A 19,649-nucleotide genomic window follows, 5' to 3' on the forward strand; every position below is an offset into this window, starting at 1 on the left:
GATAGCCAGCTCCATTACAGGCACAACTCTTCCCACCAGAGGACGTCTTCAAGACAGGCTGCCTCAAGGCGGTGGCATCCATCACGAAGGACCCCCATCATCCGGGACGTGCCGTCTTCTCTCTACCATGGGGGAGAAGGTACATGAGCCTGAAGACCCACACTCAGTGATTCAGAAACAGCATCAGATTTCTGAATGGTCCATGAACCCCCATTATTCCTTTTATTTTGAACTATTTTAGTTTTGTAAATTTATGTCTTTGAAATGTACTGCTGCTGCAAAACAAGAAATTTCGTGTCATACAAGTCAGTGATAATAAATCTGATTCTGTTGCTCCTGGCTATCAATACCATTGTTTTATCAAACAGTTAATTCAACTGAGCCTTTATTGAACCCAATGGATTTACTGAGGCCTTCCTCTTTCTTATTTGAGGCTCCGGGTTTTCTTAAGAAGATTTTTTGCAGCTTGTTGACAATTTGCTCCCTAAATTTATCACCCATCATGAAGTAGAAAACAGGGTTTATAACAGAATTGAGGAAAGCCAAAGGTCTGGTGATGGTGTAAATGGCCTTCACGGCTAATTTGCCACACACGGACATTCTTACACCTTCCAGTCGGGACACAATGCGGACATTGCGCATTATGTGGTAAGGGGTAAAGAGCACAATGAAAATACCAATGGCCAAAATGACCATCCTGAGAGGTTTGTTGATCTGGATCTTACTGGTTTCTCGCTTCATTTTCTTTAGGCTGCCTACAGTTCTGATGTACGTGAAGAGCATAATGCACAGGGGTATGAAGAACCCAGCAACTGTGAGGTACAAACTGTAAAACAGATTTGCCAAGGCCTTTCCTGAACTGGCATAGTCAGAACATTCAAAGTCCCCATTGCCTGTGTTGTTATAACTGTCATCATCAAAAAAGGTGTAAATGGGAAGTAACTCCAGTGTAACAAATACCCAGATACTTAGGCAAATGAAAACAGCGTTCACCTTTTTTTGCATGCAGTGGACCTTCAAGGGATGTCTCACCAGGTGGTACCGATCCCAACTGATGCAGGTGAGAAACAAAATGCTTCCATACATGTTAAAGTGAAGGATGTATTTATTTATCTGACAGGTGAGAACACTATAACCCCATTGGTTGCCACTGCTATAATAGCTTATCAGCAAGGGAAGGGAGCAAGTGAATATTAGGTCTGAGATGGAAAGATTGAAAAGATAGATGTTGCAACACTTCCACTCCTTCAGACAGAATAGATAAGCCCATATTACAGTAAGATTGGCCAGAAGTCCCAAAATGAACTGTATTCCATACACAGTTGGAAGGTAGTACTTCTCCAGTTGGGGATTGATGTCCAAGCAACTGTTGTACATGGCCTAAAAATTAAGAAGGAACAACAGACATAACTCAATACAGGCACAGCAAAATGATATGCAATGCATGATGAGAAGAGATAATAGCTTTTTAAGAAATAGTTGTCACTTTCTAGACTGAATTATATGTGCCTCCACTTACCATTTCACTGTATAAAAACTTCACTGTCAGGATGTAACTGGATTGCCATTACTCAACTGATAGATTGTCATGGCAGATACAACTGAAATCAGTTCCATTCATTTCTCACTTAAAGCCAAAAAGAGTTCAAAACACAAACTTAGGACTGTCAACCCATTGTGTCAGTGTCACACTTGTTATCTTCCTATAACCCTTCCCATTTACCATAGAACAATACAGCACAATACAGGCCCTTCAGCCCACCATGTTGTGCCAACCTTTAAACCTCGCCTAAGACTATCTAACCTCTTCCTCCCACATATCCCCCTATTTTAAATTCCTCCAAATGCTTATCTAACAATCTCTTGAACTTGACTAACGTACCTGCCTCCACCACTACCCCAGGCGGCGCATTCCATGCACCAACCACTCTCTGGGTGAAAAACCTCCCTCTGATATCTCCCTTGAACTTCCCACCCATTACCTTAAAGCTATGCCCTCTTGTATTGAGCATTGGTGCCCTGGGAAAGAGGTGCTGGCTGTCTACTCTGTCTATTCCTCTTAATATTTTGTATACCTCTACCACGTCTCCTCTCATCCTCCTTCTCTCCAAAGAGTAAAACCCCAGCTCCCTTAGTCTCTCCTCATAATCCATACTCTCCAAATCAGGCAGCACCCTGGTAAATCTCCCCTACACCCTTTCCAATGCTTTCACGTCCTTCCTATAATGAGGCCACCAGAACTGGACACAGTACTCCAAGTGTGGTCTAACCAGAGTTGTAGAGCTGCATCATTACCTTGCAGCTCTTAAACTCGATCCCACGACTTAAGAAAGCTTATGGAAATGTTAGCTTTCATAACTACCCTATCCATCCGTGAGGCAAATTTCAGTGATCTGTGGATATGAATCCCCAGATCCCTCTGCTCCTCCACACTACCCAGAATCCTGCCATTAACCTTGTATGCCACCTTGGAGTTTGTCCTTCCAAAGTGTACCACCTCACACTTCTCCAGATTGAACTCCATCTGCCACTTGTCAGCCCAGCTCTGCATCCTATCAATATCCCTCTGCAATCTTCAACAAATTTACTTCAACAAATATTTACATATAGTGACTGCACTCTTGGACCATCGTGTGTGGAAATTGTTGCCTCCACCTATCACTCCTCAGCCTCTGTTGCTATTCCCACTCTCCCCCTCCTCTATCTGCCTCTCAGCCCTCCTCACCTATCACTCACCAGCTCTTGCTCCACCCCTTCCTCTCACCTCCTCATACTGGCCATCTCCCCTCTATCATTCAGTCCAGATGAAGGAGCTCAACCTGAAATGCCGATTGTCCATCTCTCCACAGATGCTGCCTGACTCATTGAGTTCCTCCAGCATTTTGTTTGTTGATCCATGTACCAGGAGAATTTCATTCAGATTTTATTTCTATTTAAAATATGGCTTTGTCCCTGACTCAACTATTACTTATGACAAGTAATTCCATGTTCCAAAAATTTTCTGACGAAGTTAATAGGACACATAATTAGGGATAATAATCAATCTTCATTTAAATAATTTATTAAAAGACAGATGCAGAGATGAGGGATAAGGAATAAAAAGTCACTTTAAACTGGGAGGTGCCACAAGGATCCAAGCTTTGAACCCAGCTATTTACAATGACTTACGAGGGACCAAGTGTAATATAATGAAGTTTGTTAATGCCACAAAGCTCAATGGGGAAGTAAACTTTGAGGAAGATAGAGATCGTTAAAGAACGTAGAGTTGAATAATTGGCTGAGGATTGAGATTAATGTGGAGAAATGTAAAAGTATGCATATGGTTAGGATAAAGAAATGTAGAACATTTTTGAAAACATGAATTATGTTAAATGCAGTAGAGATTTTGATATAAAAAGGTAACACACAGACAAGGCAAACAATTAAAATGCAAATTGCATGCTTGCCTGCATTTAAATAGGGCTGGATTATATAAAGTACGAGTACCTACAGCATTTATGGGATTTTGTTGAGACTGCACCAAGGCTGGTATTGGTGTATTATTGTCACTTGTACCAAGGTACAGTGAAAAACTTGTCTTGCATGAAAAACACTGATGCTGGAGGAACTCAGCAGGCCAGGCAGCATCCATGGAGAAAAGCAAGTGGTCAACGTTTTGGGTCAGGACCCTTCTTCAGGACCAATATATAGGAGGGAAAAGCAGAGCAGTGATAGGTGGACAAAAGAGGGGAGGTGTGGTGGGCACAAGGTGGTGATAGGTAGATGCAGGCAAGAGATAATGATAGGCAGGTACAGGGGAGAGCAGATCCACCAGGGGATGGGCCAAAGGTGGAGGAGGAGATAAGGGGCGCAAAAAAAAAAAAGACTAGGAAGAGGAAAGAAGAGGTATGATTGGGGAAGGGTGAGGGGGTTTTGGAGATTACTTGAAGTGGGAGAATTCAATGTTCATGCTATAAGGCTGCAAGGTTCCAAGATGGAAAATGAGGCATTGTTCCTCCAGTTTGCACTTGGACTTCTGGCAGTGGAGGAGGACAAACACATCTATGATGGAGGGGGAGCTGGTGTGACTGGCAACAGGGGAGACACAGATCACCGTTACAGACAGAGCACAGGTGTTCTGCAAAACAGTTACCTGGTCTGAATTTGGTCTCACCACTGTCGAGGGGGCCACACTTGGAGCACTGAATGCTGTAGATGATATTAAGGGACATGCAGGTGAATCTCTGCCTCACATGAAAGAACTGATTGGGTCCCTGGATGGAGGTAGTGTAGGGGCAGGTGTTGCACCTATGCTGGGGGCAGTGGAAAGTTTGTGGGGTGGCAGGAGTGAACTAGGGAGTTGAGAGAGCAGTTCCTGCGAAAGGCAGAAAGGGGAAGATGTGCTTGGTGGTGGGGTCCTGTTGGAGGTGGTGAAAGTGGGAGAATGATGCATTGGATATGTAGGCTGGTAGGATGAAATGTGAGGACAAGTGGGACCCTATCCTTGTTGGGTCTGGGAGAGGTGGGGGTGAGAGTAGACGTGCGGGCAAGAGCGCTCACACCTGCATCTGTCATTTCCTGCACCTCTGCTCTCATCCCCACCTCTCCCAGACCTAACAGGGATCAGCAGGTTATATTCTATCTTGGAACCTTGTAGCCTAATGGCATGAACATAGAATTCTCCTACTTTAAGTAATCTGCAAATCACCCCTCACCAACCATGCCTCTTTTTCTACCCCTCTTCTCCTCCACAACTATGACCCATCCCCCAGTGAATCTGCTCTCCCTCACACCTGCCTATCACTCTCTTACCTGCATCTACCTACCTTCACCCTGTGCCCACCCCACCTCCCTCTTTTGTCCACCTATCACTGCTTTGCTTCCCCCCCCCCCCCCCCCCATATACTGGGCTTCCCCTTTTCCGATCTTCAGTCCTGAAGAAGTGTCCTGACCGGAAACATTGACCGCCTGCTTCCCCTCCCCCCCCCCCCCCCACGGTGGCTGCCTGGCCTGCTGAGTTCCTCCTGCATCATATTTTTCATCTAGATTTCAGCATCTGCAGTCCTTTATTTTTCTAACTTGCCTTGCATACTGTTAACACAGATCAGTACATTGAGGTACAAGATAATGCACTGTACAAGGTACAAATACCTTACAGTACAAGGTAAAATAATACAGAATGCAGAATAAAGTGTAACAGCTACAGAGGAAGTGCAGTGCAGGCAGACAATGAGGTGAATGGTCATGACAAGGTAGATACTAGGGGACCATTTAATAGTTTTAACAGGAAAGATGCTGTCCTTGAGCCTCATGGTACATGCTTTTAGGCTTTTGTATCTTCTGCCCAATGGGAGAGGGGAGATTAGAGAATGTCCAGGGTGGGTGGGGTCTTTGATCATGCTGGCTGCTTTACTGAGGCAGCGAGAGGTATAGACAGAGTCCATGGAGGGGATGCTCGTTTCTGTGATGTGCTGAGCTGTGTCCACAACTCTTTGCAGTTTCTTGCAGTGCTGGGCAGAGCAGTTGCTGTGCCAAGCTGTGATGCATCCTGATAGGATGCTTCATGCAATTCAGTAGCTTGTTAAGACTTCATTAGGGAGTGGATCTCCTGGTTCATCCATGGTTTCCGGTTTGGGAACACCCAGATTGTCTTCTTTGGTACAGAGTCCTGAACACACTTGCTGAAGAAGTCTGAGACAGTGGTGACATACTCATCTAGGCTGGCAGCTGAGCCTTTGAACACTGATTAGTCTACTGACTCAAAGCAGTTACATAGAAGCTCATCCATTTTCAGACAAGAACTGTACTTCTGTACTGGACCCTCCTGTTTCAGCTTCTTGTATACAGGGAGAAGGAGCACAGCCTGGTGGTCTGACTTAAAGTATTGGTGGGGTGGCTGGATAAGCATCTTTGTTGGTTGTATAGCAATCAAGGGTGTTTGGGCCCCTGGTAGGATAGGAAACATGCTGGTTGTATTTTGGTAACACTCTTGAAGTTGGCTTGGTTGAAGTCACCAGCAATGATGAAGAGGGCCTCGCAGTATCCTGTTTCAAGGCTATTGAGCATGGAGTATAGTTTCTTGAGTGCAGGCTTCACATTCGTTTGGGGTGGATGTAGTCGGCAGTCAGGATAGCTGAAGTGAACATCCATGGCAGGTAGTATGGGTGACACTTCATTGTTAGATATTCCAGGCTGGGTGAGCAGGAAACCACCAGGACTATCATGTCCAAGCACCATAGTGTTGATCAAGAAACAGACCCCTCCACCTCTGACTTTGCCAGAGAATGTGTATGGTCCATCTGGTGAATTGAGAAGCCCTCAGGTTGTATGGCACAATCAGGTGAAGCAGGTGTATGTCATGTTTTTGAGACAAGTTACTCTACACTTTTCCATTTTATCTAAGAAGACATTACTAATTGTATGTGGAAGGTTCACAGATACATTATTGGAATGAGACCCCCAATTTTGATTGGAATTGGTCAATAGTCAGGGGACCCAAGAGACTACAGATATTGGAATCTGGAGCAACACACAGGATGGAGGAACTCAGCAGGTCAATTGGCATCAATGGAGGGAACGATTAGACCCTTCATTTGGAGAGTCTAGAAAAATGGAGCCAGTTGTCATTGTAGCCACAGAATATTGCTGCAGAGTTCTTAGGGCAAAGCCTTAGACCCAACCCTCATCAGCTGTCACATCAATGATTCTCATTGAATCTTATACTTGGACATGTTGACTTACATTGGCTCCTAGAGTTTAGATGTACTAGTCTCTAAATAGGGGGTTAGCCATTTTAGACAGGTGAGGACACATTTTATGCACTCAACAGGTAGTGCATCTCTTGCTTTGCCCACCCAGGTGGCCTTTGAATACTCACTCATTGAGCACTTTTGAAGTGGAATTTCATAGATTTTGAGACTGCATGGAATATGGTGAACTGAAGGAAAGATGGAGTTCAAGTGGATGATTAATCATGTCAAATGGCAGAGGGGGCTTCAGAGCCCAGTGACCATTTGTTCATTGTTCTGGTGTTTGTGCATTGCCCTTAATTTCACTTATCAGAATTAGCAAATGGATACTTGACTCAGGATTCCCAAGCTATCTCAATATGCTTTGGGTCTTCCATGCACATGGTGTGCTGGACATCTATAATGCCATCCAATAGTATCCAACAAATGTTGTGCCAATTGTTAAAATTCAACTGAGTGAAGAGGCAACTCATGCAATAGCTTCTTTTCACAATCCAAGTGATACCTTCCTCAGATTTCTCAGGAGAACTGGCTGATCCTGACCAGTGTTATTGGAGTCTGTGGACAATCTGCTGGTTGTCATTTTAAGTCTATTTCCACTTCAAAAAGTGGGATTGTGGGGGGAAGACCCGACAGAAGTTTATAAAATTTATGATATAGGGCAGTCAGTTGTTCCCTCCCCTCCTGGTAGAAACATCAAATACTAGAGGACATGCATTCAGGGCAAGAGGGAGAATGTGTAAGGGATATGCAGTGGGTGCCTAAGATGGGCTGCCAGGGGTGGTGGTGGAAGGAGATACAAGAGGCATTTAAGAGGCTTGAAGAGCCTTTCTAAGATGTTGTTAGAGACACAAATATGCAGGGAATGGAGGGATATGATCATGCTCAAGCAGAAGAGATTCAGTTTAATTTGGTATCATGGTCAGCACAGACATTGTGGACCAAAGGGCCTGTTCCTGGGCTGTTCCATGTTCCCTGTGATCTACCATGGGAAGTCCAACCCCCATTCCCTGACTCCTGATCTTAACACCAACAACCACCTCCCCCAATCACAATCATGAAACCCTCCCATGCCCAGCAGCAGATTACAGTCCCCCATCACAAATTTCACCTTTAAACTAATCCTTCCCTTCAATGCCTCTGGGCTGCTGCCCTATGCATTCCTCATTTCCCCCTCCCCCACCCACCACTTGCTCCACAGTGGCATGGTAAGTTGAGCAAAGTTCTATGGACAAAAAAAAACAGGCCTGGTGTGCATTAGAATTTTGCAGATACTTAAAATGTGGCTTGGCCCATTGCGAGCTGCTAGTTTAGTGCATCACTCTTGTGCATGAACAATTTCCAAGCAATGGAGACAGACTATTGATGTGGGAATCTGAAGCAACAAAACACTGGAGGAACTCAATGGGTCAGGCAGCATCTGTGGAGGGAAATAAACAGTCAATGTTTTGGGCCCAGACTCTCTCTCTGGACTAAGGATAGAGGAGATATAGCCAGTAAAAAAAAGGGTGGAAGAAAGAGGTAGAGCAAGGGCTGGCAGCTGATAGGTGGATCCAGGTGAGGAGGGGGGTGAAAGGCAGATGGGGTGGGAGGGGAGAGTAGAGATAGCAACAGAAGGTGGGAGGTGATAAAGTGGAGGTAAAAGGACTGAAGATGGAATTTGATAGGAAAGGAAAGTGGAGCATGAAAGTGCAGGAGGTGGGGAGGGCAGATGGGAACGGGGGGGGAACCCAGTGGGAGGTACGTGGGTGATGGTCAGATGGAGAAGGTGGAGGAGAGGAATGAAACAGGGTGCTGGGGGGGGGGGGGGGGGTGAGTGTTGGAAGAACTGGGTAGATCAGGAGGGGGAGAAGTGGGACAGAGTTTACTAGAAGTTGGAGAATTCACTGTTCATGCTGCCAGGTTGTAGATGACAGGAAGAATAAGCTGCTGTTTCTCCATTTCCAAGCTCTGGTCTCTTACCATGTTGGTGTGTAGTTAGGAACCTGTAGGGTTCTGGATAGATTACACCTCGAAATCTGCTCGTCTTTATGCAAGGAGTGCTCGTCCTTGAAATTCACAATGGGCTGGTTCCAAAGTCCAAAGGTTGCGATGTTTCCCTCTGTAGCCTGAAAGGTAAAAGGGGACCAGCTTGTGTTCAGTAGATTGCCAGAATTCTGCTAACTAAGGTCTGGGGTAAAACAATTTGAATAGATTCTGCTCTAACTCCATCTATAAGTTTGCTGATACCACCATGGTAGTAAGCCATCTCAAACAATGAGTCAGTACAGGGAGGAAGTAGAGAGCTCAGCAACAAGGTGTCATGACAATACCCTTTTCCTCAATGTCAGCAAAAGAAAAGAGCTGGTCATTGACTTCAGGAAGGGGTCTGAGCACATGCACCTGCTGAGGTTGAGAGCTTCAAGTTCCTGGGACTGAACATCACCAATAGCCTGTCCTGGTCCAACCACAGATGCCATGGCCAAGAAAGCTCACCAGCTCCTCTATTTCCTCAGGAAACTGAAGAACTTTCATATGTCCCCTTTGATACTCACCAAATTTTATTGATGCACCATAGAAAGCATCCTATCTGGATGCATCATGGCTTGGTATGGCAACTGCTCTGCTCAGGACTGCAAGAACTGTGGACACAGTCCAGCACATCACAGAAAGCAACTTCCCCTCCAGGGACTGTCTATACCTCACTGCCTTGGTAAAGCAGCCAGCATAATCAAAGACCCCCTCCCAGGTCATTCTGTTCACCCCTCTCCCATCAGGCTGAGGGCACATACCACCAGGCACAAGGACAGCTTCTATCCAACTGTTAGAAGACTATTGACTGGTTATCTAGTACAATAAGGTGGAATTGACCTCACATCCACCTTATGACCTCTCACCTCATTGTCTGCTTGCACTCTATAACTGCAACACTATTCTGCATTCTGTTGTTTTCCCTTGTAATACCTCAATGCATTGTGTGATGAATTGATCTCCATGAACAGTATGCAAGACAAGTTTTTCCACTGTACTTCAGTACAAGTGACAATAATAAACCTATTCAAGTTCATTAAATTGAAGGGTGATCTTATTGAAACAAAACCCTGAGAGGACAAGGTAGATGGAGAGATGTTTTCAGAAGCAGGAGAGTCTCAAATGAGGAAAGACTTTCAAAAATAAGTGAAATGGAGACGAGACTGCAGATGCAGGAATCTGGAGCAATGCTGGAGGAACTCAGGTCAGGAAGCATCTATAGATCAAGACCCTTTATCAACTGTTCATTTCCCTCCACAGATGCTGCCTGACCCATTAAGTCTCTCCAGTGTTTACTCAAAATAAGAGGTAATTTAAAACCAACATATGTAGAAATTCCTTCTCATGGAAGGTAGTGAATCTCTGGGATTGTCTACCCTAGATTATTGTGGGGTCTAGCTCATTAGAAATATTCAAAGTGGAGGGTGATAAGTGTGGAAATGATGGCTGTGGAGATCAAGAATAGAATGCAACAGGCCCTTCAGCCCACGATGTTGTGCCAACATTGTAACTGACTCCAAGATCAATCAAACCCTTCCTCTCACATACCCCTCTATTTTACTATCAGCCATGTGCCCAAGAGTCTCTTAAATGTCCCTAATGTATCTGCCTCCACCAGCACACCTGGCAGCATGTTCCACATACCCACCACTTAAAACCTACCTCTGACATCCCCCTGTACTTCCCTCAAATCACCTTATGTCCCTCTCATGTTAACCATTTTCACCCTGGGGAAGAAAGTCCCTGGCTGTCCACTTGATCTATGCCTCTTACCTTGTCACCTCAATCAGGTGATCTCATCTTCTTTCACTCCAGAGTCCCAACTCACTCAACCAATCCAGGTTGCATCATGGTAAATCTTCTCTGCACCCTTCTAAAGCTTCCACATACTTCCTATAATGAAGTGACCAGAACTGAACACAATACTGTGGTCTAACCAGGGTTATAATGAGTGGCAATATCTCAGCTCTTGAACTCAATACCCTGGCTAATGAAGGACAACACTCCTTACACCTTCTTGGGGTTATCAATCTGTGGACTTGGACCCCAAGATCTGTTCCTCCACATTGCCAAGAATCCTGCTTTTAACCCTGTATTCCATCTTCAAGTTCAATCTTCCAAAATGAATCACTTCACATTTTTCTGGGTTAAACCCCAACTGCTACTTCTCAGCCCAGCTTTGCATCCCATCAGTGTCCTGTTGTAACCTTCAACAACCATCTACACTATCCACAACACCACAAACCTTCATATCATCTGCAAACTTACTAACCCACCCTTCCACATCCTCATCCAAGTCATTTATATAAAAATGAAAGTAGGGGGTCCCAGAACAGATCCCTGTGGAACACCACTGGCCACCAACCTCTAGACAGAATATGCTCCATCTACAACCACCCTCTACCTTCTATGGGCAAACCAATTCCAAAGCCAGAGCCAAGTTTTCCTGGGTCCCATGCCTCCTGAACTTCTGAATAAACCCATCAGGAGCCTTATCAAATGCCTTAAAGTCCAAATACACCACATCCTCTGCTCTACCCTCAGTTTTGTCACATCCTCAAAAATGAATCAGGCTCACAAGGCATGACTTGCCCCTCAAAGCTATGCTGACTATTTCTAATCAGACTATGCTTCTCCAAATGTTCATAAATCCTGTCCCTAAGAATCTTTTCCAATAATTTGACCACCACTGAAGATTAACTAGTCTATAATTCCCAAGATTTCCCCTACTCCCTTTCTTGAAAGAAGGAATAACATTTGCCACCCTCAATCATCTGGTACTACTGCAGTCAGTGAGAGCAAAGATAATCACCAAGGGCTCAGAAACCTCTTCCCTTGCCTCCCATAGCATAGTAACCTGGGATACATCTCACCCAGTGTCAGGAACTTATCTATCCTAATGTTTTTCTAGAAGTTCCAGCACATCCTCCTCCTTAACGTCGAGGTTCTAGTTTATCAGCCTGTTTTATGTCATCTTCACAAACTTCAAGGTCTCTGTAGTGATTACTGAAGCAAAGTATTCATTTAGAACCTCCCCCATCTGCTGACTCCAGGCACATGTTTCCTCCTCTATCCCCAATCAGTCCTATCTTCACTTGTTATCCTCCTGTTCTTCACATACGAGACCACCACCTTGGGGTTTTCCTTAATCCTACTCACCAAGGCCTTCTCATGCCCCCTTCTAGCTCTCCCAAGTGCATTCTTAAGCACCTTCCTGGCTATCTTGTAACTCGAGAGCCCTGTCTGATCCTTGCTTCCTGAACCTGAAGCAAGCCTTTCTTCCTCTTCACTAGATATTCCACATCTCTTGTCAACCATGGCTCCTTCACCCCACCATCCTTTCCCTGCCTCAGTGGGACAAACCTATCCAGAACCCCATGGAAGTGATCCGTAAACAATCTCCACATTTCCATTGTGGATTTTCAAAACCACCCCCCACCCAACATCCACTCAAGTTCCTGCCTAATAGTATCATAATTCCCCTCCCTCAATTAAATACTTCCCCATACCATCTGGTCCTATCCCTCTCCAATCAAGGGAGAAGGTCAGGGAGTTGTGGTCTGTCTCCGAAATGCTCACCCACAGATCTGACACCTGACCAGATTCAATGCCTAGTACAAGATCCAGTATGGCCTCTCCTCTTGTTGTCCTGTCCACATACTGTCAGGAATCCTTCCTGGATACACCTAGTAAACTCTGTCCCATCTATCCCCTTTACACTAATGAAGTGCTAATCAATATTAGGGAAGTTGAAATCACCCATGACAACAACTTATTTTTGCACCTTTCTAAAATCTGCCTTCCGATCTGTTCCTCAGTGTCTCCATTGCTATTGGAGGGGGGGGATCTATAGAATACTCCCAATAGAGTGATTGCTCCCTTCCTGTTTCTGACCTCCACCCACACTGACTCAGTAGGCAATCCCTCCAGGACATCTTCCCTTTCTGCAGCTGTGATACTATCCCTGATCAGCAAAGCTGCTCCCCCACCTCTTACCTCCCTCCCTGTCCATTTTGAGATGTCTAAACCTCAGAACATCCAGCAGCCATTCCTGCCTTTGTGACAGTCAAGTGTCTGATGGCCACAACATCTTAGTTCCATGTACTGACCCATTCTCCAAGTTCATCACCCTTGTTCCTGATATCTATTGTATTAAAACAAACACTTCAACCCATCCAACCAACTAATTTTGCCCCATCAACTGCCTATCCTTCCTTATAGTCTCTCTACACTGCATCAACCTGTACACCAACTGCCCCTTCACTCAGGTTCCCATCCCCCTGGGAAACTAATTTAAACCCTCTGCAATAGCTCTAGCAAACCTGCCCACAAGGATATTGGGCCCCCTCCAGTTTAAGTGCAACCCATCCCTTTTGTACAGGTCATACCTTCCCCAGAAGAGATCCCAATGATCCACAAATCTGAAACCTTGCCCCCTACACCAATTTCTCAGCCATATTCATTGCCAAATCAACCTATTCTTACCCTCACTGGTACATACAGCAATCCAGAGGTTACTACCCTTGTGGTCCTGCTTTTCAGCATCCTACCTAGTTCCCCATATTCATTTTTCAAGACCTCATCCTTTTTCCTACCCACATCACTGGTACCAATATGTACCATGACTTCTGGCTGTTCACCCTCCCCCTTCAGAATGCTGTGGGCCCAATCTGAGACATCCCTGGCACCTGGGAGGCAACATACCATCCAGGAGTCTGTCACATCCATAGAATCTCCTGTTTGCTCCCCTAACTATAGAGTCCCCTATCACTATTGCTCTCCTCTTCTCCCACACCACCTGCACCCCAAGCCACAGAGCCAGACTTTGTGTCTGTGACTTGACCACTGTTGCTTTTCCCTGGTGGGTCATTTCCCCACCCCAACAGCATCCAAAGCAGTATACCTGTTAGTGAGGGGGAACAGCCACAAGGGTACTCTGCACAACCTACTTATTCCATTCCCCTCTCCCAACAGTCACCCAGCTACCCATCTCCTGCAACTTAGGTGTCATTACCTCCCTATAGCCTTTATCTATCACCTCCTCATTCTCCCATATCAGCCAAAGGTCATCCAGCTGCAGCTCCTTATAGACTGTTAGGAAACTGGAGCAGCATCTGGATGTACCTCCCACAGGTGTAGCTGTCAGGGTGACTTGAGATGTCCAGCATCTGGCAGGGAGAACACAGCACTGATCCTCAATCCATTGTCACTACTTTAACTAGGCACTAATAGCCAAAGAAAGAAACTTACCTTAGCTTCTTCTCACCAAAGCATGAGCTCCCACATTCTAACACTGTCCCACTCCAACAATAGCCACTCTGTTTGACCCTACCTTTTTATTGATTGCTGCCAATTGGCTAATTTCCCACTCAATTATTACCTGACAATTCACAGCTGTGCCTTTTATATTGTCTGGAAATACCTGGAAAAGAACTGGGTCCCAACACTCACCTCTTTATATGGCTCCCACTTCTCACACCGAGAGTCCTGTTTCTTGCTCCAAGTCACGGCCCTCGATACCTGGCACAGAAGAGGAGTTGAGGCCTTGGGTAGATTAGCCACGATCATATTGAATGGTAGGGCGGGCTTGAGGGGCTGAGTGGCCTACTCCTGCTCCTATTTTCTTGTGTGTGCAGAAGGGAGAAGAATTGAAGCTTTTCTGGACGAGTTGCTGTTAAGTTTGTTCTCTCTGGAGTTCATTTGCAATGAACCATTCAACAGCAAAGGGTAGTGATTCCAAACACTAGTCACCAACCACAGTGTTGAATGTAGTGTTGGTAAGACATAAACCTGCACTTATTTAGCACCTTCCCTGACATCAAGATCAACCCAAAGTACATTCCTACTTTTGAACTCTTATTCACTAATGTAGAAAAGCAAACAGTTGATCTGTGGACAGGAAGGTCCCAAAGATAATGTAATAATGATTCTGTGGCTCAGAAGGGAAGGGCGGACAAGAGAGCAATAGTGATTGGGGACTCTATAGTTAGGGGAGCAGACAGGAGATTCTGTGGATATGAAAGAGACTCCTGGATGGTATATTGCCTGCCAGTTGTTTGAGGGAGAAATGCTCGTAAGAACATGGGGGGACCTCCTTCTTTGGGAAGATAGAGCCAGATTTATTATGGCAAAGAAAAAGGCCATTTGGCCCGTTGAGTTCGTGCTGGCTCTATGGGATGGTTTGTACACCCAAATAAGTGAGAAGATAGAACATCGCATCCAAAAGACAGTGTCAGCCCACACTGTACATTCCAGTCCTTAGAGTGGCAAAATCCATGATCAACTGAGGCACAACCAACACCTCTCTGGTGTAGCTCAATATCTTTTTATGCTCCCATGGAGTTAGGTACAGATCTCTGAAACCTCTTGATAACTTTTAACCAGATCTGGATGAAAGACTCCTACAGGGAGAAAACACCATATCACTGACCTAGATTTATCAGTAGAGTATGGAACAATACAGCACAGAAACAGGCCCTTCGGCTCACAATATCTGTGCTGAACATGATGCCAATTTATTGGCATTGGTATTGGCTGCACATGGTCTATATCCCTCCACACCCTGCCTGTTCATGTGCCTGTCTGAATGCGTCTGAAATGTAATGGGGTTACATAAGAGTAAGGGCGGTTGTAGGTTTCTGGGCACATCTGTCTTACACTCCACCAATCAACTTCCGCTAAAGCCATCTGTTGGCCACATCTGGAACAACTGGAATTGAGTGGTCATGGTAAAGGTTGTTGCTCAACTGCAGACTGAGAAGTAGGTCAGAGAAATGAAAGGAAGTTCACTGATCCACGAAGGAAATTGTGGAGTATGTACATGGGTGCACTCCATACTCCCGAGTATAAATACAGATAGGATTTATACACAAATCTGATTCCAAAATGGTTTGTGCTTCCCTCAGCATCACTGACATTAGTGTCCATGGGCTAGAGAAATGCTTCTGAGATTGGTGGTGGAATGCAAAAAGGACTAGAGGGACACAGTGGAAATGTAATTGGTAATTGGGAGGTACGGTAGCGTAGCGGTTAGCGTAATGCTATTACAGCACCAGCGACCGGGGTTCAATTCTGGCTGCCATCTGTAAGGAGTTTGTACGTTCTCCCCGCATCTGCGTGTGTTTCCTCCTGGGCTTCTGGTTTCCTTCCACATTCCAAAGACGTACGGGTTAGGAAGTTGTGGTCATGCTATGTTGACGCTGGAAGCGTGGCGACACTTGCGGGCTGCCCCCAGAACACTCTATGCAAAAGATGCATTTCACTGTGTGTTTCGATGTACATGTGACTAATAAAGAAATCTTAATCAGTTTATTATTGCCACCTGTACCAAGATGCAGTGAAAAGCTTTGCGTGTCATCCAGATAGATCATTCCACACATAAAACAGAATGCAGAATACAGTGATACATTTACAGAGAAAGTGCAGTGCAAGTAGACAAATAAGGTGCAAGGGCCACGGCGAGGATGATTGAGAGAAGCCAGAAGAGTCAGAATTGAAGTTGGAGTTCATCGCAATGTATTCTCACAAAGGGCAGAGGCAACTCACTCTGCTCGCTGGGGAATCAATCCAAGTTCTCAAGACTGGGATCCATAAATTTTCACTCGATAAGTTATTGAGAGGTCTCCAGCAAAGATTAAAGACAACATGAAGTGCCAGGATCTAACTGAATGAGGGAACAAGCTCAGTGAAATGAAAGGTCTCCCATGACCCTGAGTAATCAATGATGGTGTGAAAAGACTGGTACAATTGGAAAAGGTTAAAAATAATCATCCCATTATCTGGTGATACTGTTGCTGGAGCTGCACATGTCTTAAACAATGCTCTTACACAGCTACTCAGGTTCTGTAAGGAAAGAGTTAAATTAGCCAAAAGTCAGTAATGTGTAACAAAAAATGGTGGTTGGAAGACAAAATGGTGTCAGCTTGTAATGTGGGAATGTTTTGAGACTGATGCACATCCTTGAGATTAGATACCAGTGAAGAATGTTTTCTTCTTTGCAGACCTGCACTGCACTTTCTCTGTAGCTGTGACACTTTATTTTGTACTGTTACTGTTTTTACCTGTACTACATCAATGCACTCTGTACTAACCCAATGTAACTGCACTGTGTAATGAACTGACCTGTACGATCAGTATGCAAGACAAGTTTTTCACTGTACTTCGGTACAAGTGAGAATAATAAACCAATACCAATACCTGTTGTCTCTGTTTTTAAGTTATATGTCTGGGTCGTGAGTGATAAGGAGGTACAGGCTGGTACCACTAGGGAATGGAAAAGTAATGGCGTAAAAGTTATGTAAAGTTTTTGAGGGGTATAAAAAGAGGACACCTTCTTTGTGCAAATCGGGACCTTCCCTTAGCCTGGGTCATGACCGGTTCTGAGACACAGACAGAGACTGCGTGAAAGGCTGTTGGACACCTGATGTTTCCTCCAGCATTACATAGATCGGTTCATTGATTGGTTGATAAGTATTATTTTGCTTCCTTCTGCATGTTAAGTATTCTTCTTCTTTTCTGTATTTTTATTCTTTATATAACTCTAAAAAAGTCGTTTCTATAACCCTTAACACGTGTGCAGTGCCTCCTTTGTTTGCGAATACCTCTTGCTGTTGAGTCAGGAAAGAACAAGGAACGAATTTTAAAATATTTTGGTCACAGGTTCTAAGTATTAAGTTGCGTAAGAACAAATATTCTTAGTAGGCTGAAAGATTTCATTTGGTCTTAATCTTTCTTAAGATTTGGTCTTAAGATTTCACTTGGGATTACAGAGAAATACTTTCGTAAGCAATTACCAATTTAAAGTAGTAACAGCCAGGACACAAGACATAAATATCAGCTGTGGCTCAAATGGTAACTTTCTTACTTTAGAATCAAGGGCTGTGGTTTAACTGGTCAAAAGGCTTACGCGCAATAACCTAGACTGAAAGACCAGCTCATTACTGAGGGAATGCTGCACTTTGAGAGGAGCTGATTTTAGGATGAAGCGTTAGTTCTGTCACAGTATGGCTGCCCTCCCAAGGGATGTGGAAGACCCCATTATGAAGTCCAGTTGGTGTGTTATTATGTGTTATTATGTAGTGATAATAAAGAACTATAGTTCGCAGTAGGCAATGCAAGGGGTCACATGGGGAACAGAAAGTGGCTGTAAAAAGAGAGGGAAAACAAGCCAGTCTGTCGTTGGTTAATATAAATGTTCAGATGTTAAACCCATGCGAAGTTTGTCTCTTGATGAAGAACAAACATAACATTTGGCACAATAATGATGGACTGATGGCCTCTGCTTTTCTGTATGTCTTCCACAGGTGATAGACAACGTCTTCCCATTCAGATGTAACGATCTGACACTGTGCACCACTGTTAATTTATTCATAAATATTGATACACTCTCCCTCACACACAAAGACCCTCCGACTCACTCTCACACACTGACTCACTGACCCTCACACACTGGCTCACTGACCCTCACACACTGGCTCACTCCCTCTCTCACACACTGGCTCACTGACCCTCACACACTGGCTCACTCCCTCTCTCACACACTGGCTCACTGACCCTCACACACTGGCTCACTCCCTCTCTGCCTTCCTCACTTTTCATGCACTGACTCTTGAATCTTTCTCTCCCTCACCCTCTGACACACATTCTCTCTCTCTTCCCCTCACACTCAGAATCTTTCTTTTTCTCCCTCTCACACTCTGACCCTGTCACTTTCTCCAAGTCTCTGGCCATGTCCTCAGATCCTGCCCAGATCAACTGACGGGAGTATTCACAGATATAATTAACCCCTCCCTACTCCAATCTGAGGTTCCCACCTGCTTTAAGAAGACCACTATCATCCCGGTGCCAAAGTAAAATAAGGTATGATGCCTTAAAGACTACCGCCTGGTGGCTCTGACATCCACCATCATGAAGTGATTTGAGAGTCTGGTCATGGCATGCATCAACTCCAGCCTCCCAGAAAACCTCAACTTGCTGCAATTCGCCTGCCACTGAACCATGTTCATGGCAGATGCCATCTCCCTGGCCCTATACTCTTCTCTGGAGCATCTGGATAGTAAAGACACCTATGTTAAACTACTATTTATTGAGTACAGCTCCACCTTCAATACCATAATTCCAAACAAACTCATCTCCAAACTCTTAGATCTAGGGCTCAGCACCTCCCTCTGCAACTGGATCCTTTGCTTCCTGACCAACAGACCGCAATCAGTGAGGATAGGCAGCAACACCTCCAGCACGATTATCCTTAACACCGGCGCCCCACAAGGCTGCGTCCTCAGCCCCCTACTCTATTCCTTATACACTCACAACTGTGTGGCCAGATTCTGCTCCAAATCCATCTGCAAGTTTGCAGATGACACCACTGTAGTGGGCTGGATCTCAACTAAGATGGAGTACAGGAAGGAAGTAAAGAGCCTAGTGACATGGTATCATGACAACCTTTCCTTCAATGTCAGCAAAACAAAAGAGCTCGTCATTGACCTCAGGAAGTGAGGAAAGAGTACACACCCTGTATGTCTCAAATGGCTGAGGTGGAGATAGTTGAGAGTTTCAAGTTCCTCAGTGTAAATATCACCAATAGCTTGTCCTGGTCCAACCATGTAGACACTAGGGCCAAGAAAGCTCACCAATGCTTCTAATTCCTCAGAAAGTGAAGGAAATTTGGCCTGTCCCCGTTGATCATCGCCAAATTTTACAGATGCACCGCAGAAAACATCCTATCTGGATGCATCACAGCTTGGTATGGCAAATGCTCTGCCCAAGACCACAAGAAACTGCAGTGAGTTGTGGACACAGCTCAGCACATCATGGAAACCAGTCTCCCCTCCATGGACTCTGAATATACTTCCTATTGCCTCAGTAAAGAAACCAGCATAATCAAAGACCCCACCCACCCCGGACATTCTCTCT

At 44.9% G+C, this 19,649-nt stretch overlaps 1 protein-coding gene across 2 annotated transcripts in view; it reads right to left on the minus strand.

Moving 5' to 3' along the window:
* Positions 1-325: 325 nt before the first annotated feature.
* Positions 326-19,649, minus strand: part of LOC127571718 (succinate receptor 1-like) — a 35,618-nt gene continuing 16,294 nt past the window's right edge. The window contains exons 2-4 of one of the 2 annotated variants that reach the window (XM_052018353.1): positions 14,190-14,258; positions 8,691-8,836; positions 326-1,380 (exon numbers count right to left, since the gene is read on the minus strand). In XM_052018353.1, the coding sequence (XP_051874313.1) occupies positions 361-1,380; positions 8,691-8,693 (1,023 nt within the window). In that variant the 5' untranslated portion in view covers positions 8,694-8,836; positions 14,190-14,258 and the 3' untranslated portion in view covers positions 326-360. Of the gene's footprint in view, positions 1,381-8,690; positions 8,837-13,988; positions 14,023-14,189; positions 14,259-19,649 lie in introns of those variants that run through there. The other variant, XM_052018354.1, reaches the window with a different exon arrangement.

The sequence above is a fragment of the Pristis pectinata genome, chromosome 6, assembly GCF_009764475.1.
Source record: "Pristis pectinata isolate sPriPec2 chromosome 6, sPriPec2.1.pri, whole genome shotgun sequence".
NCBI lineage: Eukaryota > Metazoa > Chordata > Chondrichthyes > Rhinopristiformes > Pristidae > Pristis > Pristis pectinata.